General features: G+C 57.4%; 1 protein-coding gene across 8 annotated transcripts in view; it reads right to left on the bottom strand.

The window, feature by feature from the left end:
* PDE4DIP (phosphodiesterase 4D interacting protein) overlaps positions 1–22,285 on the bottom strand; it is a 36,044-nt gene extending 13,759 nt beyond the window's left edge. For 2 of the 8 annotated variants that reach the window (XM_080407315.1, XM_080407320.1), the window contains exons 1-13: positions 11,577–13,004; positions 8,109–8,228; positions 6,025–6,144; positions 5,689–5,781; positions 5,360–5,575; positions 4,656–4,814; positions 4,172–4,285; positions 3,813–3,950; positions 3,319–3,498; positions 2,853–3,047; positions 1,839–1,982; positions 720–798; positions 84–172 (exon numbers count right to left, since the gene is read on the bottom strand). In XM_080407315.1, coding sequence (XP_080263441.1) covers positions 84–172; positions 720–798; positions 1,839–1,982; positions 2,853–3,047; positions 3,319–3,498; positions 3,813–3,950; positions 4,172–4,285; positions 4,656–4,814; positions 5,360–5,575; positions 5,689–5,781; positions 6,025–6,144; positions 8,109–8,228; positions 11,577–12,725 — 2,796 coding nt within the window. In that variant the 5' untranslated portion in view covers positions 12,726–13,004. Of the gene's footprint in view, positions 1–83; positions 173–719; positions 799–1,838; positions 1,983–2,852; positions 3,048–3,318; positions 3,499–3,812; positions 3,951–4,171; positions 4,286–4,655; positions 4,815–5,359; positions 5,576–5,688; positions 5,782–6,024; positions 6,145–8,108; positions 8,229–11,576; positions 13,005–13,586; positions 14,278–15,155; positions 15,274–15,540; positions 15,696–15,769; positions 15,894–16,647; positions 16,725–17,194; positions 17,306–17,763; positions 17,943–18,109; positions 18,166–21,953 lie in introns of those variants that run through there. The other 6 variants (XM_080407316.1, XM_080407313.1, XM_080407314.1 and 3 more) reach the window with 6 other exon arrangements.
* Between the last annotated feature and the right edge of the window lie 2,473 nt (positions 22,286–24,758).

Genomic DNA, 24,758 nt, shown 5'->3' with positions numbered 1-24,758 from the left:
AAAACCTCCAGTGAGGGGCAGCCCAATGGTCTCCTGTAAGCAACGATCAGCTGAGATCAGCACAGGCTTCATCACAAGCTCACCCTGCTTTCCCTTTCCTTCTTTGCCATCAGCTCCAGCTCCTCCCTGGCGTTAACAAGATCCTTCTCCAGTTCTGCTGCTGACGTCATAACTGCAAAGACAGTCTGGTTACTGCATGGATACTGTGTGTCAGTTATGACTCTAGATCCAGGCAGAATCCCTCTGGCAAGATAGGTCCATGATGCTTGTGCTCTCTCACCATCACACTGCCTCTTAGTAAACACTCTTCTTCCCTGGTTGATCCTTAAATAGCAGTCCAAAGCAACAGCAACATCCCAGGCCTGCTGTCCCACCCTGGCAAAGTTCAGGTGTCCTGGCTCCAAGGCAAAACCCAAGCCAGTTGTACTTGTCTCAGCCCAGCTTGAAGCATAAAATCAAAACCCCTTCACTGAACAGCATCAGCTCTGGAGTAGAAGTACCTCACCTCAAATGTGACACCAGCCTTTCTCTTTCCCATACTCCCATCCCCAGACATCTCTGGAACCATCACCCAAAGAGGAGGTACAGCTTCATTTCAAAATACTCACTCTTGCTCAAAGCTCTTTAGTCTCCCACAGTTTCATGTAACCATGTCTCCCCCACAGCAAAGAGCTCCGGTTGTGTTTGGGGACCTTGAAATAAGCTGTCACCACACTCACCTCCCTCTGTCCTGCAGATGCTCTCTCCCTGTGGGGGTCCAGCAATGACTGTAGCTCCACAAGCTCTTTGCAGTACTCCCTAAAAATACAAAAGCTTCCAGGTTTGCACCTTTATGAGGAACCTAGCAACTGCAGCTTCCCCAGAGTTCTGGAATTGCTGGCTGCTTTTTTGACACCTATAACATGTGAGAAACCAATCAAAACTGGTGTGTATCCAGTCAGCAGGGACAAGTGAATTGCATCCAACCCAGAAGGTCTAAGTGTGGACACTGGTCTTCTTTTATTGGGCTGGGCACTGGGAGGTTGCTGGCAGCAAGTGTCTTCATAGTAAGGATTAAACAGGGTTCACTCAACTGCAGCAAGCCCATCCTTCACTTCACAAAGACCTACATCTTTATCCAATGATGTGGCCCACAGGGACCATGCAGGAAGGAAAACACAGAGCTTGGCCCATATACAAATCCCTGGAAGTCTCTAGAGCTCCCTTTGATCCTGGGAATAGAAACAAGCAACCTGTTTACAGCTGCTTAAAAACGTCCAATATGTCAGCTCACCAATAAACCATTAACAGCTGCTCAAGTAAGATTGTGGCATATGCAGCCTTGGAGTTGTGTTCGGCCTCAAAGGGGTTTTTAGCAAAGCTGCTTTAAAAATACCAACTCCAATTGTAGAAGAGACAGCAAACAGCCAGCAGGCTCTGCCAAGAATTAGTGGGACCTAAAATTAGCTCTCTTGTCCCCTCCAGAATGTGACAATGTCAGGGAGGGATTACAATACAGCAAGGCAGCCCAGCCCAAGGAAGGACCGGGTCAACACTGGAAGGTCAGAGGGGGGATTTCTTTCATACTCTCACGTGCCCTAAGGACTCAAATACTGCCTGATCAAAACGAAAGGAGACACTGAGTGACAAAGGCTGGTGGAATCAAGATCAGAACACCCAGGCAGCATTTCTGCTCCTCAGTTTCTTCTCTTCCTCCTATAGGAAATCTCTTCCCTAATCCAACTTTCATTTCTATCATTCTCTGTGGTGTTCCACTCTCTCCCATTTCCTTCTGTGGCAATCAGTTCTCTCTGGAACCCCGAGGCCACAGGCAGAGAAACACAGGGCATGATTCTTACTTGTACAGGCTGTTTGTCCTGCTTCGACAGCCTGGCACCAACTGACTGCATCCCGACAGGCTCCTTCCCCAACATATGCTGGCGCAATAGTTGTAACTCGCAGCTCCTTTCAGCCAAAGCATGTGCCATCTTCTGTGCAGCCGCCTGATTGAGTGGTAAAAATAAGGGAAGGCAGGGCTGTGACCAGGGGCATCCTCACCTTCCTGAGAGACTAAGAGAAATCATCTCAATATTTATCTGCCACTTGAGACTAGAAGTGCTCTGCAAACCAGCCTGGGAGCTACTGCTCCTGGCCACTCAGCAGCTCCACTCCCACCTCTACTTGTGAGAGAGCTGCAGCAAGGTGCAACCTCTCTACCTACACAGGAGCAAGCTCCTTGGACTCTCTCACTCCATTCAGGAGAGGAGAAAGGCAGAGGACAGGCAATGAGGAGGAGGCACTGCCTGGCCTTTTAGCCCCCTTTTTAACAAAGAAAACTCGATGCAAGGTATCTTGAGTAACACTGAACTGCACCCAGTGTGCAAGAGTAGGAACTGTGGCTCTAAGTGGCATTTACATGCCCAGGATCATGCACTAGTGTGACTAATGTGTAAGTTAAGAAGCAATAAGCAGAGCTTCCTCAGACTTCTGCGCTGCACAAGAAACAGCTCAGTCTGCCCTTCTGGTCTGGCAACACCCACATGAAGTAGCAACTCTCCCACAACCCCTCTGCTGCCCCAAGCCCAGGAGCATCTGCACCTCCTTCCCCATCACACACAAAACCCCCACCCAGTCCACTTAACGACAGGGACCCGATACCTGAACACCACTACAAGAGCTGCTGCTTTGTAAATGCTCCCACGTGATGGGTTGAGAACAACTTAGAAATGGCTCATGGCATCTCACATGCTTCTTCAGCACTCGGCAGTTCGCCACGCTACACCAACAGTGGCTAGAGAGCAGCTTCTATTTGCTTAATGCAAGGCAGTGCCATCCACCCCAGCCTCCCCACTGTGGCACTGCACGCAACTCACTCTGCTCTGCTGTTCCTTGGTGCTCACAGCCTGCAGCAGCTCCCGGATTTCAGCATCATGTTCCATAGTCTGACGGTTCCTGTCACTGAGGAGATCTTGCAGCATTTTCTCCTTGTGCTGGAGACGCAAGCACAGCTTCTCTGCTACCTCACTCTGTCCTGGGCCCAGCTTGCACAGCAGAGTTGCTGTAAGTTCCTGGACAAGGGGGAGGAAAGGAGAGATGGAGACACGTCGCTACCACCAAACTGCAAACTCTTCAAGGATGAACAGTTCTTTGGCCTGGGTGTAGCTGAGAGAGCAGCATCTCAGTAAGCACAGGTATTTACAAGTGCCAAAAGCAGACAGCTTCCAAGTCACAGGCACAAGGACCGTCCTCAGAGGCAGGCAGCCAGGAGGCTCTGGTTTGGGACCACTCTCTCTGCAGACACGCTGGCTAAAGGCTCACGAAGTCAAGCTAAGGCCTTACCTCCACTTCCTTGTTCCTGTCATGCAGGCAGGTCTGCAGCTGCTGGATGATCCCCTCCTGTTCCTTCTGCCTGCTGCAGGATTTGGCCTCGATCTCCTCTTTGAGCCAGCGGAGGTTTTGGCAGGTTGCAGAGACCTGTTCTAGTTCCAGGGTTTTGGCTTTCAGGAGGCTCTCCAGGCTCTGGGGACCACAACAGAAGCAGCTCAATCAGAGACAGAGACTTTATCCTGAATTAAGCAGAACCAGAAGCAGCAGTCTCTCCTGCTAGTGGAGCCACGTAGATTCACCCCTGCCCTCTCCAGATACCACACTCACCTCTACACCCAGCCCAGAAACACAAATGACCCAGGAACTCACCCCACACACAGGGCCAGAGGGAGGCCAGCGCCCTGCAGCTGCTCTTGCCAGTGACAACCAGAGCATTCACAGGAAGGTTTGTCTCACACCACACCACAGCCAGGCTGGACTCCGCATGCCCAGGTACAAGCACTCACGTGAATGGTGGCCTCATTGCTGGACAGGACATTGCGCAGTCTCTCCAGGTCACTTCCACGCTCCCTTATTGAGAGACGGAGCTGTTGCAGCTCTTGCTCCTTCTTCTCCAGGGCACAGAACTTCTCATCTACTGCTCGCTAGGGTGAGAAGGGGCCACTGCTCAGAATGGGTTAGTAGGGCTCTGCAGCCCACCAGCACCTCATCTCTCCCTTTCAGAGAGCTCCTCTGGAAGGCTGAGCCATGAAGAGCATGGGGAAGACCTGGTCACCCCTGGCATCAGCCTAGGGCTGCACCACTGACTGTAGCCCAGTGGCTGAGCATCAGGGAAAACTGAGGCATCACCACAGACTGTGCTCACCTCCAGAGCAGTGTCCCTGTCGCTAACTCGCTGCTGCAGTTTCTCCAACATGGCATTCATGGCTGCAGGGCTCTTGTCCAAGCTTTGCTGGCACTGCAGAAGCTCCCTCGATTCCTAGAGGTCACACACATGCCACTAGTACAACTGTCAGTCCAGAAACCCCCCAGACAGCAGCACAGGAGAACCAGAGCTAACTACATCCACCCTGCACTTGCTCTACCCCACACATTAAAGGGTGGTGGAGTCTCAGCAGCTGGGGCTGGTTGACTAGCACATGCCAGGCCCCACCAGACATTGCTGTGGGCTGATGCACTCTGATACCTGTGCGTTCTTCCTCATCTTGGGAGCCCAGAAGCATCTCTTTCCTTCCCTTCTTTAAAGGGCATGCATGAAAGCCACAGACTGACTTTTGCATTGCCAAATACCAAAGGAGGAGTAGGGGCCCTGGCTAGTTATGCTCAACTTGAATCTTTCTGCATCTCACCTGCAGAAGCTGTTCCTTGCGAGCCAGCTGCTGATTCAAATGCTGAAAACACTGCTCCTGGGCCTGCAGCTCACGGCATTTCTCCCACTCCACTGTCTGGAGCTGCTGAGCCTTGTCCTGCAGCTCTGTCTCTAGCTGCTGCACCACAGCACGCAGCTCCTGCAAGGGAAAAAAAGCATATATCTTGGCAGTCAGTCCTCGACAGACCTGTAAGGAGCAGGTCAATCTGAAGAAGCCAAGAGCAACAAGAACTGCGGGAACAACTCAAAATGCTCTGTAATATTACAGCTTTCACATCTCAAAACACACACTTCCACAGTGATCAAGTTTGAATTCATTTCTCAGGGCATCCATCCATCTAAACCCCTTGCTCTCGCCACAGGCAGAGCTTTACAGTCAATCACAGCTAACCTGTGCAGCGGTGGGCATTAATTTTGTAACACTGCAAAGTGATGGGACATTTGCACCAGCCAAAGACAGACAAGTGACAACATACCCACTATCAAGTGTCTCTGCTGATTCTAAATCCTCAGACATGAAGCTAAGGAGGCTAGAGCATTCTCCCTGCCACATGTGACAAGGGGTTAGCCAAGTGTGCCTAGACTGATGTAGGCAGAAATGTTGAACGACAGCAGAGTACTGACTACATCAGTGCTTCTTAAGTCATGTAAACCAGTGACTTCCAGGCTAAGTGCTTGTCATACCTGGTTGTGTTTCCAGGTTGCCTCTTTCTGCTGCTCTTCCTCATGCACCATGGTCTCTAGGAGCTGGGTTGCTCTCCTGGCTTCAGCCAGTTGATGCTCCTTCTGGTGCTGAGCTCTTTTCAGTTTCTGCATCTCCAGCTTGGTGCAGAAAAGTGTGTTCTGAAGATCCAGCAGTGACATTTGCTGCTCCTGGGATGAGAGTAGGTTCTCTGACACCTAACAAAAGCAGCAAGCAGAGAAACTGAAAGATTCACTTCACAAGAGGGATTTAAAAATCAGGACCCCTGCAGAAAAAAACCTCATGTATTTGAGGCTTTCCAGGGACATACCTGCAACTGTCCCAGATGGCTTCTGTGTAACTTGTCCCGTAGCCTGGCCATCGTCTCATTCTGCCCTTCAATGATACGGTACAGCTCTTCTGTCTACAAGTCAAAGGATAGGAAGCCCAGTCAGTCATTGCCAAACCAAGTGCAAACACTCCGATCCCAAGCCTCCAGCATGGATTATGACATGTCGGCATCGCACGAAAGAGTTTCACAAAAACTAATTTAATGAGATTCAGGATGCCCAGCAACAGCTTAAGCATTCCCTTCCAGTCACTGCCTACAGGGCTAGCACACTTTCCTCTTTTGGTTACCACCACCCTGTCCACCCAAAACTATTACCTTACTCTCTTTGCTCTTCAGGGCCTCATTCAGATTCTGCATTGTAAGATCTTGCATCTGCGATGTTTCTTGGGCAGATTTTAATTCAAAACTCAATTCACTCAGCTTTTCCTGTAACAACTGAAGACAGAAATATGTTGGCTTTTTAATCCTGCCTAATGCTCTACATAAACAACCTTAGGACTCCCTCATTCCTTGCTCAAGTCCATACTGCCAAGGTGTTCACCAGATCAAGATCACCATGACTCCCTCTAGAGCCTGTAAATATTGTTTGAGCTAGGTGGAGACCGGTGAGTAAAAACAAAGCCTTCAGTCCCTCCACACCACTGATCCAGTGATTCTGGTCCCTCCAATGCAGCCCATGTGCAGGGCAGAGGTTCCAGGCTTGGGTTCACATATCCTACTGTCGCCCACATACTCCAGGAGAGTCTTGCTTGGACTGCCCAGTGGCCTTCCCAGTTTCTATCATTTGTTTTTGTTCCCTGAAGAGGAAAGGGGCTGCTTCAACCCAAAAACCTCCTAAGAGATCTGGGAAAAAAAATCAATATGGAAAAGCTACACATTCTAAAAACTGTCCCCTTTGTTTCTGAGGTCCTCCAGAGCACTGCAGCTGCAAATTTACAGTGTTCTTCCAGCCCCTTCTCTTACTGCCTCCAACCACCCAGGCACTCTTGCAGCAGCTGCTGGTCTAGATAATTCTACATTTGATCAGATCAGTGGCTTATTTAGCCTCAACTTCGGTTTCAGCACAACAGAGTCTAGCCAGTGCCAGCATGCCAACAGCACAGCTGCAGAGCAAAGGGGAACATCTCACTGGTCTCTATGGCTGGTATACAACCTAAGAAACTTTTGCCTTTGACATTTTCACCTTAAAAAGACTACCACCTCCAACAGTTCTAGGACAGTTCTCTGCTTTCACCATAATGTTCATGATGCAGTGCACGTCGTGCATTGAAGCAACTACTTGTTAGCATTTCTAAACATGCTGCCTGTTGGCATTCTTTGTCTTGGATGACATACAACTTTCTCGGAACTTACTCAAGCCTCAGTTTCTTAAGGAGTTGGTGCTGCCACATGATTTCCTCTTGTTGCTCATTAAATTACACGCCTGTCCTGTTATCTCTTCTCCAGGAGACACTCCCCCTAACCTGTTTAAACACTTCCAACTGCATTTACTGGTTCTTGGCCCTGTCAACCTTTGTAGCCCAGGCAGCTTCAACAGCTGTCCCGAGATTCAAATAAAGATCCCATCCCATCGATGTCTTTCCGTCAAGGCAATTGGAAATTATATAATCAACTTGTTATGTCCTGCATATGTGTTAGAGTTCAGTACCTAAAAGATGATTGAAGAGCCTAGCAATGTGCACAAAGAGACCCCAGAACCTCACCCACTGTTGTTGCTATTACTTACAGAACTCCAAAAGTTGCCAGGTACTTTTATAGCACAAAAGAGCTTGATTACTATCAATCACTTGAAACCTCTTAGCTCAGGTACAGGATGTTTTTTCTCATTTAACCTCTCTTGTTTTCCCAGTGGGTATAATTTACCTTAGAGTTCAAGGACATAACTAAGAACATCTACCCCTCGCAACACGTTACATTTGATCGGCTCCAAGACAACTCAGATGCACATTTCTTTCCAAACAAAGCCTTTAAATCAAAATGAAAGCAGGACCCGCTCTGCGCTTATCTCCCTTACTGCTTGGAAAAAGGCAGCAGCTGTCTCAAAGGCAGGTGCCATTCCCTCCTGCACCAGGCTCAGCCCATGCAAATCCAAGAGACAGGAAAACAGTCCTGTGCTGCCTCTCTCCATCACCAGCTCCCTGAAGGCTCACCAGGCAAGTGGGAAGTTCTTCCAAAATAATGGTTTGCAAAAATATGGAAAATTTACACAGCCCAGTTGCAGAAAAAAAAATGTTTTTAACTCAAGCTGGCAGATACCAGCCCTGAGAATCTTGTGTCAGCGCACACCCCTGCTGGAATAGAGATGCCAAAGCCTGCCTCCGGCCAGGCTAGGAGGCACCCTCCAGCACTAACTAAATCAGGTTCACTAGGCACTGAATTTGCTGATCATGAAGAAATACCTTGTTGGCAGCTTCAAATTGCTGGATTTTGCCCTGCAGCTCTGCAGCACACAGATCAGACGCATGCTTCTCTGCTGCAGGGTCACCTGGAGCCGGCTGTTGATGTTCAACCTGCGCATCCTGGTGAGGAGGGAGAAAGAGTGAAAGAAAGAGAGAAATGGCTCGAGTCTTGCACTGGCTGCTTCTATTCAGCTGTCAGCCTTCAAAGACCTTGCAGCCTGGGCTTAAGCATGCCCCACTGTGCTTTTCTGTCTCCAAAACATCATGCTGCCTGTGTCTCCTTTCACCTGGGTGGCAGGCTGGCACCCGACAGCTCTCTGCCTGACCTGCCTGAAGTGCCCTGCGGCCCCGAGACTCTGGCTGGACTCCCTGTCTCCCCTCACTTCCCTAATCTGAACCCAGCAGCTTGTCTGGCTCTAACCACTGTCTGCAGGCTGATGACTGATCTGCTCCCCACGCCCAAGCCACATCCCTGACACCTCCCCTCCTTCCCATGTGCACAAACTGTAGCAAATTCAGTGCCATTGCTTAGATTTTTTTTTCCATCACACATACCCATTTATTGAGAATGCAAATGGCCTACATTCTGACACATGGTCTGCCAGGCTGAGCACACACTAATCCCTTGTCATCCCTTCTTACTATTTTGCTACCTCCTGCCTAGTGAGTTGTTAACTCCTCAGAGCAGTGACCAAGCCCAGCCACCCACCCCAGCCCTAACAGGACTCATTAAGTATTTCTGAATATCATCAGCAATATGAGATTGATTCTACTGGTTTCTGTCTTAAGCGAGAGCTCTGGCAAGCACAGAAGCTGCAAGAACATGGCAGAGCTTTTCAGAGCACACACCAGAGCACCAGCTCCAGGCAGCGCAGCACAGGAAGAACAACAGCCAACTCTGATTAGCCCTATCAGGCTGAATCCTCATCTTCAGCAGTCACAGAAACGCTGTTTCTGGGAGAGACAGGCAGCACAGGGGAGCTCCCCCAGGCCTGTGCATCACCTCTCACATAAAGAAGCAATGCATCCCCTTACCCTGATGTTTTGTTAAGATATTAGTGAAAACTTGAACAGTCATAGCAAGTAATTTCAAATCTGCCCAGCCAGAAGGCTTTGGATCAGACAGGGAGAGCTGCTGGAATCTGTCACACAGTAGCTATTTTGAAATAAGGTTGATGGGGGGGGGGGGCGGGAAATAAAATAAAAAAAAAGCGAGGGAAGAAAAAAAAAATCACCTTTCCTCACAATTTGCACATTCCAAAGGAAAAAAAAAAAAAGAAAGTAGAAAGCCTGCTAAGAGCAGGGAGGGGAAAGGCAGAGCCAGTTCCAGAGTCCAAAGTTCCAAAGCCCAAGCTCCCTCCCTTGTGCTTCCCTGCAGCCATATCGAGGGCACGGCTCCCCCAGCAGTTTTTTCTACGTCACCATTTTACTGAACCTCTCCTGAGTACAGCTCCCGCAGTGTCACACTAACACACACTAACCTAGACAGAACACTTCTTTAAAAAATAAGAAAAATAATCACAGCAGCATCTAAGCCTGCCAAGCTGTCATCTGCCCAGAACAGTGGGTGAAAGCCCAGCTGTCAGTAGGGGCAATGCTTCCCTCACTGCCAGCATGGCACCACAGGCAGCTGCGACTGTGTCTGACAAAAGTCTGGTTTGGTGGCATGTTCCTGGGGCTGCAGTGCTGAAGGGGAATAATTGTTGGTTCAATAAAACATCCAAGACAACAGTACCTACAAGGTCACACCCCCCAACATCAGATTGCTCTCAGTCATTGTAGCTTACAGCAGTAAATTTAAGGAACTGCAGTTTCCCAAAAGCAGTAAGGGACCTGTGGTCCCACATATCCTATATATTCCTTCCACATTACTAAAATCACTGGAAAGCAGCACCTGCCTTTTAGAAAGAGCATTGCTTGTACGAAGAGAAAGAAAAATAATTTATACAAGAACTATTTAGTCTACTAGCTGCATCTGACGTCTCATTTTTGCTGTTAAAGTCATCCAAAGGATTAAGTCCTTTCCCCCCTCTGCCAGAATCTGCACCGAAGACCACAACTGCTGCTGCCAAGGCAGTAAAAAAGTCCCGCAGGATGAATTCCTGGCTGGGACTGTCAGATGGCAGAGGCTGGAGAAACTCCTCAGATGCAGTTCCCAGACGAGGATGACGATGCATGACACAAAGCCAAGCCATGAACGTGCCACGTTGATTGTGCCGTGTTCTGAAAGCTTATTTTCATACTGCAAACATGTAGCTAACAGTGAAAATTAGTAGCAAGCAACACAGACTACAGGAACAGCATCAATGTCCTGCTTCACATCTTCAGCTGCTGGCTGCCATCGTGACACCTTTGTGCACCTGATGAAAATTAGTTTTTCTAAGTTCCTCCCTGGCAACATTTCTGAGCAGGCTTTTATGGGGAAAGCTCTGGGAAACGCCCATGTGGACCAGACAGCAAGCAGCGCTGGAAGCGTAATTCAGCACAGCCACAGTTGCCATAGTAATAAACAAGCATTTTTCTAATCCCGCAGGCTAGCTACAGCATTAGACAGCACTAAGACTGCTAATGGGAACGCAATTAGGCTGACATGGATATTCCTGAATTGAAGCTGACTGAGGCCTTCTATTCATTAAGGAAAATGGTAAAGGAGTTACACGTTCAGCTTTTTGACTGCATACTAATGAAGATTTCATTAAGGCCAGCAAAACAGAAGCAATCCAGAACACCAGGAGGACTACTATCAAGGCAGGTAACAGCACCAGGAAGTCCCACGAAAGCTGGAGCTTTCATCACCTCAGCAACACCTGCCACTAATTGATGAATCTTTTCAAAGGATCAGAAAATAAACCAATTATCTAGAATACCAACCCTGAAGTCATCCTTTGGCACAAATCCACCAACAAGGAAAACACCTTTTCCTCAGGGCACGCGCCACAGATCCCTGTGCAGATCTGCATGTTAGGCAGGCTGGAGACCTGATCTGCAGAGGCAGGGCTCTGGAGGCAGGCATTCTGACACCGAACCATTACCCAGGCACAAAGAAAACAAGTTTGCTGGAAAACACATGCCCAGAAGCTTAAAACGCTCCCTTTGGTTGTGGGTAAAAGGCATACTGACTTTAAAGAGAAAGCTGAAGTGAAACTAGTGTTTTCTCAGCAGAAAAATGACAAAGGACACGGAGAGCTCAGACCCATCCAGCAGGCTGCATTGACAGGGAGAGCTGATGAAGGGGTGGGGGGTGGGAGCTGGGGGGAGGAGGTTAATTTCCCAGAACACAAGGAGGAAACAGATGACAGGAGAATGACAGAGGAGAGAGGCAGCACACCTAAAAAGGACAGAGCTGCCTATTCTTAGTCCTGGGTTCAGCAGCTATCTGCATTATCTCAGCACAGAAGAATCCCTAGTGGGCTCAGCATCAAGCCACAGGGACACTGCCCAACTGAATGGCAGCACAATGACCTCTACCTGCACCCGCAGCGGCATATAATCCTCACAGAGGTCATCCCACAGCTCCTGAAGTTCAGAAATCTCCAGGGGAACACCCAAAGGGGCTCTGGAAAAGGATTTTCTGTCTGCGTTCAGGAAGACAGAACTAGCACACGCTAAGCCAGCAGAAGTGCTGCCATCTGCCAAGTCGCGGCTCAGCTTGGGAGGGGGCAAGCTGGACTTCACAGGAATAGGTAGCCTGCTGCCTCGGGGGCTCTGAAGGGGTTTGTAGTCCAAAGCCTTGATCAAACTGAGGGCCAGCTCCAGCCTGTTCCCGCTCAGCGAAGAGTTTGGGGTCATGCGCTCATCTGAGAAATCGTCACATTTCCCATTCCCCTTCACTCCCTTATCTGCATCTTCATCCTTCTGCTGTGGGGGGCTGGCCTCCACAGTTGTGTCCAGCGACTCGACAGAGGATGCAGGCGTGCCTTCCTCCATGCTCTCCCCATCCACAGGCACTCTGGCGCTGGTGGACTCCGCCGCGTCACACACTGATGATTCCTCATTGCCCATGCTGGCTGACCACCGGCTGGAGAGCCCGCAGGAGATGCTTCTGGCCACTTTTCGTGGCACTTTGCAAATTGCTTCATAGTCAGCATCAGCCACCCGCAGCGCAGCACAGCCACGGCAACGCCGTGGGCGGTTACTTGCTCCTTCTGAAGCATGGCAGCTGTGTGGCTCCAGGCTGTGCTCATCTTGATCCGCCCAATATTCATATCCAGAATAAGCAAAATCCTCCTGAAGGAGGGCAGCATACCGTACATCAGGCAGGTTAGAAAGGTCCACAGTCCCATCCCCAGCTCTGTCATCTGTGCTAGAGTCTTCATTGTTCCTGCGGTACATGCTTGCAATGCAGAACTTGAGGCGATCTTTCTCCAGTAGCAGTTTCTGCAGGCGCTCGATGGAGAGGGCCTCGATGCGCGCAATGACAGTATCGAACCTGTAGATGCGGTCCAGCATGAAGGCACACTTGCTGCAAGCGAACTCAGATTTGCCATCCCGGCACAGCTCCCTGCCCAGGACATGGGAGAGCAGCACCTGGAGGTTCAGCTTGGCCGCTGTGTGGAAGATCCATCGCCGCTGGTTGCCGCACAGCTCCCGAGCACAGATCCGGCAGGTTTCCTTCATCTTCCCTCCCTCCCAGCACCCAAACCTATTTCTGGGGGCTCTCAAGAGACCCTCCTGAGGCCTCCACCACTCACTAGGCTCATCTCCTGGGGCACAGCTCCCTCAAGCCCTGGGCCCACCAGCACTTCTCAGCCCACCAAGCCCCCTGCTTTTGAGGGGGGTGACACACCAGGACTCCTAGTCCTACAGAAACATCCCACCCTAAGACATCTCCTTCACATCTCAGCCCAGCCACACCTGGGCCTGCCCCCCTTCTCCTGGCTGTCCCCACACTGCCTCCCACCTCCCCTCCTCACAGCTGCCCCCCCTCTCCTCACAGCTGCCCCCCCCTCTCCTCACAGCTGCCCCCCCCCTCTCCTCACAGCTGCCCCCCCCCTCTCCTCACAGCTGTCCCCCCTCTCCTCACAGCTGCACCCCCCCTCTCCTCACAGCTGCACCCCCCCTCTCCTCACAGCTGCCCCTGCCCCCCTCCTCTCCTCACAGCTGCCCCCCTCCTCTCCTCACAGCTGCCCCCCTCCTCTCCTCACAGCTGCACCCCCTCTCCTCACAGCTGCACCCCCCCTCCTCACAGCTGCCCCTGCCCCCTCCTCTCCTCACAGCTGCCCCCCTCCTCTCCTCACAGCTGCCCCCCTCCTCTCCTCACAGCTGCCCCCCCCTCTCCTCACAGCTGCCCCTGCCCCCTCCTCTCCTCACAGCTGCCCCCCCCCCTCCTCACAGCTGCCCCTGCCCCCTCCTCTCCTCACAGCTGCCCCCCCCTCTCCTCACAGCTGCCCCCCCCTCCTCACAGCTGCATCCCCCCCCCCTCACAGCTGCCCCTGCCCACCCTTCTCACCGCTGCCCCACGCCGGGGCTGCCCCTCACCCGGGCTGCCCCCCTGCCCCGCCGGGGATGCTCCTGCCACGGCGGCGGGCGGCTTGTGGCTCAGATTTCAAGATGGCGGCGGGCAGCTCCACGCACGCGCCCGCCGCGCCGCCGGCCGGGGCTTGTAGTCGCCACGGGCCAGTGTCGCGCGTGCGCGGGGCTGGCGCTGCGGCCGCGCCATCGGCCGTGACCGTGACAGCCGCGATGACCGTGCGGGGCCGGGGACCAGCCCCAGTGGCAGTGCCCAGCGCCAGCGCCAGCGCCTCTCCCAGTGCCTGGCTGCCGTGCCAGCACCATGTCCCAGTGCCCAGCCCCAGTGCCAGCACTTCTCCCAGTGCCTGTCCCCAGCGCCAGTGCCTGTCCCCAGTGCCAGCACCATGACTCTAGTGCCCGTCTCCAGTGTCAGCAACATGTCTCAGTTCCTGTCCCCAGTGCCACTGCCTATCCCAGTGCCAGCACCATGTCCCAGTTGCCTGTCTCCAGTGCCAGCAACATGTCTCAGTTCCCGTCCCCAGTGCCACTGCCTGTCCTAGTGCTGGTACCTCGTGCCAGCACCATGCCCCAGTGCCCAGCACCAGCACCAGTGCCTCTCCCAGCGCCTGTCCCCAGTGCCAGGTCCCCAGTGCCACTGCCTACCCCAGTCCCTGTCCCCAGTGCCAGCACCATGTCCCAGTGTCTGTCTCCAGTGCCAGCACTATGTCCCAGTGTCTGTCTCCAGTGCTAGTGCCTATCCCAGTGCCAGCACCACGTCCCTGTGCCCAGCCCCAGTGCCAGTGCCTGTCCCGGTGCCTGTCCCCAGTGTCAGCACCATGACCCAGTGTCTATCCCAGAGCCAGGTCCCCAGTGCCAGCACCATGTCCCACTGCCTGTCCCCAGTGCCAATGCCTGTCCCAGTGCCTGTCCCTAGTGCCAGCACCATGTCTCAAGTGCCTGTCCCCAGTGTCAGCATCTATCCCAGTGCCAGGTCCTCAGTGCCGGTGCCATGTCCCAGTGCCAATGCCAGTGTCCAGTCCCAGTGCCCAGCTCCAGCTGGGGGGGCCCACACCCCATGGCTCAAGGCCACCAGCACCCATACATCAGTACCTGTGTGGCGCCCCGTGCCAACCCATGGGCACACACCGGGGTCCCCCTGCGAGACCACTGTGTGCACAGCTCACACAGTGATGGCCACAGCTGCTGGGCACAGTGCTGTGCCACCAAGGCGCGGCACAGAGCTGTGCGTCTGCCAGGGACACGCTGCTCTGATCCCTTGTAACCCCGAAATCCCACCTGGCACCGTGCCGGGCTGCCAGGGGTATTTTAAGACCCTGGGATTTAAATGGCAGACGGACGCAGGCACCAGTGGCACCCACTGAAGGACGGTGCAGGCTGGTGGCCTCTCCCCCCGACACTGCCCACCGGGTCCCCCTGGCCCCCTGCCCCCCAGCACCCAGCTGTGCAAACACCCAGCACTGCCAGGCTGGACATGTCCCAGCAGGGGACACTGATGACAACTGCCAGCTGAGCCCTGGGTGGGTGCGCTCCTCCCCGGGGTGTTGGGCTGGGGTCCCCCCATGCCTGCCCACCCACCTGTGCCCCCACGGCCGGGGGCTCCTCCAGGCGCTGCTGCAGTTCACGCTTCTCGGCTGACAGTGTTTCCACAAGCTGGTTGCTGGCGGCAAGCTCCTGGGTCAGCTCGCAGATCCTCCTGAGATAGAGGGAAGGGTAGTGGATGCTCAGGGACTGGGACGACCCTGGGGACAGCTGGCGGGGGCAATCTCTGAGGCAAAGCAGAACAGCCTCAGGGCTGCTCCCCCTTCCCCACAGCCCAGCTCTCTCCCCTTGGGGTGACCCCTCCACCCCCCTGGATGCCCACAGCCCTCCAGCCCTGCACAGCACAGCCCCTCAGCAGTCTCCGAGGACCGGCACAGGGCACAGGCTGGCAGCATAGAGGAGACGGATCCTGGGCACACACCTCTGGGCCATGGCACTGCAGCCGTCATCACTCCTGTCCTCATCCTTTGTCCTCGCAGCTTCCTTCAGCTTCTCTGCCAGCTCCCGGCACCGCTCCGCCTCAGTTCTGGCTAGTGCTGTGGCCTGCTCGGCCTCATTCCGTGCCAGCCTGGCCTCCTGCACGGCAGTGGAGTAAGCCCCCAGGCACCAGTCTCTGCCCCCACCCCAGCTCCCACCACCCCCAGGCTCACCTCCTGCAGGAGCTGGATCTTGTTCTCCAGGAGCTCATAGACGTGCTCCGACTCCCGCTGCTGCTCCTCATACTGCTGCTGGAGTGCTGCCTGGCTGCGGGTTGTCTGGTTTTCCGCGGCCACCCTGCCAGGCACAGCATGGCATGGCACAGCACAGTATGGCATGGCATAGCATCTCACATGCCATGGCACTGCGTGCTATGGCACAGCACATGAGATGGCACAGCATGGCATAGCATGATACGGCATGGCTTAGCAGGGTGCAGGGTCTCATGGCATGGCATGGCATGGCATGGCATGGCATGGCATGGCACAGCATGGCCTCCCTTTGCAAAACCCCTCACCCTAAACCAGCTGGGCTTGGCGAACTGTGCCACCCCCAGTGACCCCAGCCCAGCATCCCCCATGCCGTGGGTGCTGTTTCTGCAGGACCCCTGGCAGGGTGTGCTGCATCCTCCCAGCGCTGCTGCCCTGGGGACACGGCTCCTCCAGCAACACCAGACCATGCTCAGGCTCCAAACCACTGAAGCAGTCCCTCCATGCTCCTGAAACCAGGAGTTCCCCGGCTGCTGTGCCCCCACCAGCCCAGCCATGCCCCACGGTGGCACACCCCCAGCCCCCGGCCCTGGCGCTGCCCTCCCCCACCAAACAGGTGCTGCCCTTTATTTTTGGCTGGCGCCGGGGCTGTAAGAAGAGCCCTGCGAGTGCCCAGCCCCATTGCACACCCCTTCAGCCCCACTGCAAAGCCCTCCGCTGCCCGCTGCACAGGGTGCAGGCAGAACACCCCCGTCCCCCCCACCCACACCCGTGCAAGCACCGCAGACAGTGCACAGGTGCCGCGTCCACCCAGGGTGAGGGGCTTGGCTGGCCCCACTCACCATTTGTTATCTAGGGCTTGTTGCTTCTCCTGCAGCTCTCGCTTCAGGCTCTCCACCTCCACCTTCAGCTCAATGTTCTGTGGGGCGGGAGGGCGATGGGTAGGATCCCCCCATGCTTGCCTGGACCCCCCAGCACTGCTGCCCACTGGAACGCATCAGAGGCAGCATGGGGGTCCCCCACCCCATGGCAGGGTATCGGGTGCTCCTGGCACTGGGTGGCACAGGTGGTATTTTAGCCCACTGGCACTATGATGGGGTGTGCCCACTCCATCTGTCCGTAGACAAAGCGCCACCACCACCCGCCCTGGGCACCCCACTGAGCTGGGGGTGCCCTCCCTGCCCCTCTCCCCGCTCCTGTCAAGGGCAGCAAGAGGCAAATTCCCTCACAGCAGCTCCCCCAGCCCCAGTGCCGTGCCCGATGCCCTCCCTGCCACCCCCACTGGCTGCAGTCCCCTGGCCCCATCCCCTCCCGGCAAAGAGAGGGCATTGAGAGGGACACCCCCCCCCCCCCATCGGGCACCCATCCCAGTCACCCACAGGTGCTCACCCGCCGGTAGACATCATCACGGCTGCCCTCTCCCTTCTGCTGGACACGCTCCTCCAGAAAGTAGATGCGGAGCTTGAGGCTGAAATTCTCCTTCTTAAGGTCATTGAGGTGCTGGGAGAGCGTGCGGTACCCGTTAGCCATGGCCAGCGCTCCATGGGGGGGACATCCCGGCACCCCTCACATGGCGCCGCAGGGACACAGCCCAGGGTCCCTGCCTGCCACAGCTCCCGCCGCCGGCCAGCCCCACCGTGGCCCCTTTCCTACTTTTTTCCCGGAGCTATTTGAGGAGTCGCTGGAGCAGGGAGGACGGGGACAGGCGGGTGATGAAACTTGAGCCCCCGCGGCCCCCGCGTGTCTCAGCCAGGAGGGCGGCGAGGGGGAGCGCGACGCCCGGGGGGGCTGAGCCCCCTTTCCCCAGCCCACTGCCGCCTGCCCCGCATCCCCCTCCTGCCCTCCTCACCCCACTGGTGCACTCAGGGGATCTGGCATGTATCCTGCAAGTACCCGGTGGTGCTGAGGGCGGGGGCTGGCGGTGCTAGCGGGAGGGTCCCAGCACCCCATGGTCTCACCTGCTCGAAGTCGCGCAGGGTCTGTGTCTGGGCAAGGGCATCCATCTCCAGGTTCCGGAGGAGGCACGTTTGCACCAAGGGGCCAGGCTGCGCTTGAGCACCTGGGGGGCCATGAGACCCCTCCAGCTTGGTCAGTGTGGGGTCTTTGTCGCCCTCACTCCACTGCCCATCTTGGGAAGCTGCGGGGGAGCAAGGGGGAGCAGCAGTCAGACGAGCAAAGCGGCTGCTCCAGCGAGCCACTGGCCATCCACCGGGGTGATGCATGCTGCCAGGGTGCTGAGCACCCACATATCGGGCATGGGAACAGGGTGTGTGGGGTACCGGGGGGACTCTCAGGGTGTCTTACCTGCCATGGGGCTGGCTCTGGGGAGCACAGCTGGCTCATCACTGATGTGGGGGTCCCTGCCAAGAGGAGCAAACAGCTATGTCATGCACGGCATCGGGGGCCAGCCCCCAGGACCCCCATGCGCCACCCAGCTGCTGTGCCAGAGAGGCCATGGAGGGCAGGGGGGATCTTACAGAAGACTCTGACTAGCGGCTGCTGTGTCTCCCCCAGCCTGGAGGTGTTGGAAACGGCTGGTAGGCACTGAGGGGGGCAGCGGGGTTGAGCTCCCGACATCAAACCATCATGCAAAAGCCAGCTCGGGGCTGGGGGCAAACCCCAGGCAAGGCAAAACCCTTGTGCATCCCTGTGTGCGCCCCCCGTGCTCCCCCCTGGGTGCACAGGGCATGCAGGCATGCACTCAGGGGGCACAGGGGTGTTCCAGCAGCGGGGAGGCACATGCTCTAAGTGCAAAACCACACAGCCCTGGAGGCCGTGCAGATGGCGGTGCCCCCTTAGGAGCACTTTAGCCCCATTAGCAGCCCTGGCAGGGCCACCTGAGCCCCCCGCAGCAGCCCCCCCCCCCCCCCCCCCCGCCCTGGGGAGGGGGTCTGGGTGCTGGCAGCCAGCAGGGGCTGCCGAAGGCAGGGCTGGCCCCAGCAGCTCTGTCACAGCTCCCCACCGCAGCCGCCATCAGGTTTATTTTCAGCTGAGAAGAGTGAGTCATTTTGTGATTTAAAAGAAAGAGGAAAAAAACCCTTAACCCACAAATAATAAAAAAAAACCCAGCAGATTATTTTGTCCTTTAAAAAAAAAAAACGATTTTTTTTTTTTTTTTTAATCTCAGCACAACAGCTTTTCGGTAGGGTCCCCTGAGCAGGGAGGTGGGCACTTGCCCCCTGCGCCACAGTGCCCTGCCCACATGCATGAGGCTGAGCCCCAAAAGCTGGGCAGGGCCAGCACATTCCTGTGGCACGGGCCATGGCAGAAGCCCTGGGGCCATGTCCCCAGAGCCAGGCACACCACACCAGCACCCTGCAGGCAGGGGACACCGCACCACCTGCCTGGGAGGGAGCCACAGGGTGTCACGGCCCCTGCAGCAACAACCCATGCCGAAGGAAAAAGAGGGATGGTGGCTTTAAACAGACCAGCACTGGCCAGGTATGGCCTTGCGCCCTGCCAGGCACCAGAGCCAGCGTGATACCCAGAGCACCGCATATATGCATCAGGCACAGCACTGAGAGGCACGGGACCCAGAGTACGGGACCTGGAGGCACAGTGCCCAGAGAGAGGCACTGTACCCAGGGGCACGGTACCCAGGGGCAGGCGTGATACCCAGTGGCACCCAAAGGTACAATAACCAGAAGGATGGTGGATGAGGAGACCTGATGCCCAGAGGCACAATATCCAAGGAGGCGTGATCACTGGAGGAGGCAAGACACCCCAGGAGGACAGATACCCGGGGGTACGACACCCAGAGGCAAAACATCCAAGAAGCCAAGATACTCGGACTCAACACGCAAAAAGATGCACAGTACTCAAGGAAGCACAGTACCCAGTGGCAGGATACCCCAAGGCATGATATCCCAGAAGGCAAAATACCCGAAGAAGCACAGTACCCAGTGACGTGACATCCAAGGAGGCATGACACCCAGAAGCATAATACCCAGAGATACAACAATCAAGGCGGCACAGACAGCCAAATGCCTGATACCTGTGGAGACGTGATACCCAGAGGCATAATACCCATGGAGGCACAGTACAATACCCAAAGAGGTGTAACACCCAGGGGCATGACACCTGAGTAGGTGTATTACCAAAGGTGGCACAACACCCCAGAAGATGCAGGGCCCAGAGCGGTAATACCCAGACAGCAGGATGACCAGCCCCTGTGGCTCCAAGTGCCATGTGGGCTCCTCAGGGCCACCCTGAGGCAGGGCCAGCCCTGTGCTGTTGCTGGCCATGGGCTCTGGAGCAAACAAGCAGAGCACCCACTCTCCCACAGCCCAGTCAGCCAGCCAGTACCCCCAAACACCAGACCTGGAAGCCCCATGCCCAGGGATGCTGTGCTGCAGGAGCCCCAGGCTCCACCATGGCCAGCTGGGCTGGCCGGTGCTCCCCCCTCTCCGTCCATGTGCCCAACACTGGGAATTTGTTTGCTGCGAAGGGGAGGCTGCTGGGGCTGCAGGAGAACAAGAGCCCTTTCACACTCACCATGCCACCCTGGGGTGCAGAGCAGAGCCACTGGCACAGTGTGGAGCCAGAGGGGGGCACAGCCCCAGGGCCCCCTCCCCCACAGACAGCACTTCCCACCCCTATGTACCTCCAAGCCCTGGCACGAGGGGTGTCACGCAGCGGTGTCACGCAGCCCTGACTCAGAGCACCCACTGACTCACAGCACCTCCATGGCATTGCACCAGGGCCACTGCAGCCGCCTGTCGCTGCCGGCACCCCAGGGTGCTGCTGGGCAGGTGTTGGAACGCAGGGGTGATGTGGGCTGTGTGAGGGTGGGCACTGCCCCACTGGAGAGCATCCCCAAAGCGGTGGCACTGCTCAGCACACTGACGGGAACTCACCTCCTCATGCTGCGGGATCACATCCCGCAGATGGACAGAGGGACGGACAGGGGGACAGATGGCAGCCCCCCAGCCCCATGCTCAGTCACAGCCACTCCAGGTGACAGTGACTGTGTCTGGGGCAGCAGCAAGGGCTGGGCAATTTCAGGGCAAGCACGGCAGCTCAGTGCTGGTGCTGGGATGCCGAGAGGGATGCCCAGCTCCCTGCTGACTCGTTGGCCCAAATGTTTCAGCAGGGGCTGAGTGTCACCACAGGGGAGGTGGGGAGGGGACAGCTGGCCATGACCGCAGCAGCTGCCCGTGCTCCTGGGCATGTGTGCCCGGCACACGGCACAGCCACCCACTGACCGTCTGCACACAGGGCACGGTAACAAGGTCTCCATTGAGCACGGCAGGAGGGGGGGGAGCTGGGGGCTGGTGTTACCCACACTCCTGGTGAGGATGGCTCCTGGCGCTGCACTGCACACGTGGCAGCTCCTGGGGCCCAGCAGTCCTGGCCAGGTGCTGGGACAAACTGTCTGGCCAGTAGCTCAGGGTGGCATTAGGGATGGGCAGAGCCAGGGGAAGATCAGGGAGGATGCAAACAGGGCCGGAGAGATGGGGCAAACCAAGCTTCTCATGCCGGCACCCCGAACCACAGCCCTTCCTACAAGGCCAGCATCTTCCAGCAAAGGCCACCTGCCCGGCCCCCTGAGGAGAGCCCAGTGCTGGTGCCAGTGCCAGCCTAGCCCCGCAGGACCCGCCAGCTCCTGCCCTCTCGCTTGGCACCGCACATATTGCCCTGCCAGCCCCGTGTCCTCACAGCACAGGGACAGTACACCCGTGTGTCCCTGGTGCTGGACCAGGGGTCCCTGTTCCTTTCCCGCACACTGGCAGCACCCCAAAACCCCTGCCTGGATGCCCAGCAGTCCTCCTGGGCTTGCCCAGTGCCGGGCCCAGCGAGCCACCAGTCCGGCTGGAAGCAGGGTGGCCCACAGCCCTGCCACCAGCACCAACCTACAGGACCCCAGCAGCCGGCAGGGGACACCCACGGCCCCACGGGATGGGACTTGGGACCGGCAGCGTCAGGCCCCACGCAGCCCCGAGGGCGCGCACCCGCAGCATCCCGGCCGCATCCCGGCCGCATCCCGGCCGGCTGGTACCCGGGGCCTCAGCCTGCCGCGGCGTCACCGCAGCCCAGCACGGGCACACGCAGCCCCCACGCGTGTCCGGGCACAAGGGCGCCCCGGCCCGCGCCCCCGTCGGACACACGCCCCCGCGGCTGCCCCCGCACGCACCGCCGCGCCCCTCACCGCCGCCGCGGGGCTCGCATCCTGCCGCGCCGGTCTCCGCCGCACCGGGCCGGGCTGCACCGGGCCGGACAGCCCCGGGCCGGGCACCGGCAGCCCCGGGCCGGGCACTGGCAGCCCCGGGCCGAGCCGGCGGGTCTCCGCAGGCGCTGCCGGGCCGCCCCAGCGTGCGCCCGGGGAGGCGGCTCTGCGGCACCGGCCGGCCCCGCCCGCCGCTGCATCCCCGCCTCCTCCTCCTCCCTGCCTCCATCCTTCATCCATCGCTGCCTCCCTCCAGCCTTCCTTCCCTCCCTCTGACCCTCCGGCCGTCCTTTCTCGCTCCCTTCCTCCCTCCATCCCCCTCCCGCTCCCTCCTCCGCCCCCTCCCCGCTCCCTCTCTCCATCCCCACCCCTGCCTCCCCAGGCCCCTCGCTCAGCACCCAGCCTGTCCCACCTGCCACAGCCACCCCCTGCCCCGCCCCTCCATTCCCCCAAGTCCCTCTGGGCTGAGCCCCAATCCTTCCCCACCCTTCAATTCCCAGGAGCAATCCCTGATCCCTCACTGCTCCCCCCCCCTCCCGCAACCTCCCAGTCACCTCAAAAGACCCCCTAGTTAGCCAAGATCCCTCGTGACACCCCCAACCATCCACCTTGACACCCCAGTTGCCCTCAGTCCTCTATCATCCCCTACCACCTGGGACTTCCTTGGATACCTCCATCCCAATCTGATACCTGCAATCCCTTTTGTTATCTCAGAGCCCCACGAGCCCCCCGGGCACCCTTCCAGCCCCACAACACCCTCACTTGCTCTCTAATCTTCCACGACTTCCTAGTCCTCCATTAACATCCCTATAACCCTTGATGCCCTTTGACCCCACCATCACCCTAACCCTCCTTGAACATCAACCAGCCCAACCTAACACCCCCAGGCTCCCCACCCTTGCCTCTCCTTTGCCACTCCCCATGACAACCCGATAACCCCAGTCCCCTTCGACCCCCCTAATTCCTTTCCGTTTGATGCCCCAGCCCCAGAGCTGCCCCTATCCCCACCCGCAGCACCATGCACTCTGCAGGGACCCCCCGCCTCCCAGTGCTCACCCACTGTATCTGACCCCACTCTCCTCCACCCTGCACCCACAGTCCCTTGGCCAGATGTCCCCCACGCCACCATCACACCACCCCCCCCAAGCAGAGCCCATCCAGGACCCTGGTGCTAATGGGGTCAGCAGTTGGGTGCTGTGTCCCTGTAACACTTGCACTCCATCCCGGATGACAGACACCACAGCCCGTGTCCCCTGGGCACCCATCCTGCTGGCCCTGCTGGCTCTGGGGTCCCCTCCAGCCCAAGGGGTCCTTCCTTGGGACAGAGGCAGGGACCAGATTGAAGTCACTCCAGCTGGCTCCCTTAGAGGGAGCCAGGGGTGAGGGGGACATCCCTGCTGGCACTGCCACCCAGAGAGCACACCGCAAGTCCCCGGCGAGGGCGGGATGCTGGGGTGCCACGGTGCTGGGGTGCCGGGGTGCTGTACCTCCAGTGCTGCTCCCCAGAAGAGGGCACCAGCCAGCTGGGAAAAGATGGCAAACACGCTGCCACGGTGGTTTGGCCACTGGTGGCCCCTGCACAAGAGGGCCACAGGCGTGGGAGAGTGGCCATGGAGGTGTACGGAGGTGCTGGGCAAACCCAGGCGGTGCTGGCACAGGGAGCAGGGTGCCGGGATGCTGGCTCAGTGCACCCCTTCAGCAAGGTCTTACCGGTTAAAGGAGGCTGATGCCGCCAGCAGGGCTGTGCCAAGGGCTGCAGGGCTGCCAAGCCCTCTCTCAGCCACGGCATGTGTCCCAGCCATGTCCTGGCCCACAGCAGGGTGCCCACAGTGTGGGTGCCCCCAGCCCACACCACGACAGAGGCTGTGGAGAGGGAGCCCTGTCCCAGTCCCCAGGTGACACAGCTGCACCGAGGGGCCATTTCGGGACCCCGCTGGGGATTTCACCAGCCACTGCCCTTGACCGCATCTCTTGCCCTGTGTCAGCTGCCCTGGACTTTCCCCGCTCTGGCGTCACCATTGTTCCCTGGCGGTGCCTGCGGTGTACGTAGCACCGGGGTGTAGGTAGTGCCTGTGTGCCTGGGTGTACATCACACTGGGGTGTATGCAGTGCCAGGGTGTACGTAGCGCTGGGCTCTCCCACCTTAGGCATGCTGCCTATGGCAAGGGCAGCCACCTCGGCCACCTCCCACCTGCCAGGGCACCTCCATCGCTTGGGTGGGTTTAACAGCCTCTGGGGCCACCCCAGCTCTCACACAGGGCAGTCTGGTCCGGCCGTGCTGCTTGGGGCACGCACAGGACAGGGAAGGGCTCGGTCCCGTTCAGGACCCTGTGCAGGGAAAGCAGTGGGCAAGAAGGGCCAGATCCTGGCTCACCCATGGGCAGGTCTGTCCGGTCCAGCTGCGCTGCGAGGGTTTGGTCCCATGAGCGAGGGGACGCCCTCCATCCCTCGCCATCCACCATACGGGGCTGTGCCTGGCCCCATGGGTTCCCCATGCTGTCCCACCTTGGGGGCCAGCACTTTCCCCTGCGAGGTCACTGGACACAGCCACGTGGCTCTTGCCCCACGGAGGGCGTTTGCTGGGTGGCTCTCATGCACCCCACGTCATTGGGAGCCGGTGGCCAGGGCTGGCCCCGTGCCCCCAGCCCCTTATCGAGGGCATTGCTCAACAGCGGGCGCGATGTCAGGGCGGGCAGGGGCCATGGCACTGCCTCACCTCTGGGCTGTGGGGTTCGGGGCACTCCCATTCCTGAGTGAGCTGGGAGGGCATGGCTGGGGTCACCAGGG

This window comes from Falco punctatus (genome assembly GCF_963210335.1).
Source record: "Falco punctatus genome assembly, chromosome: 11".
Taxonomy (NCBI): Eukaryota; Metazoa; Chordata; class Aves; order Falconiformes; family Falconidae; genus Falco; species Falco punctatus.
This window is presented reverse-complemented; position numbering and strand designations above follow the sequence as displayed.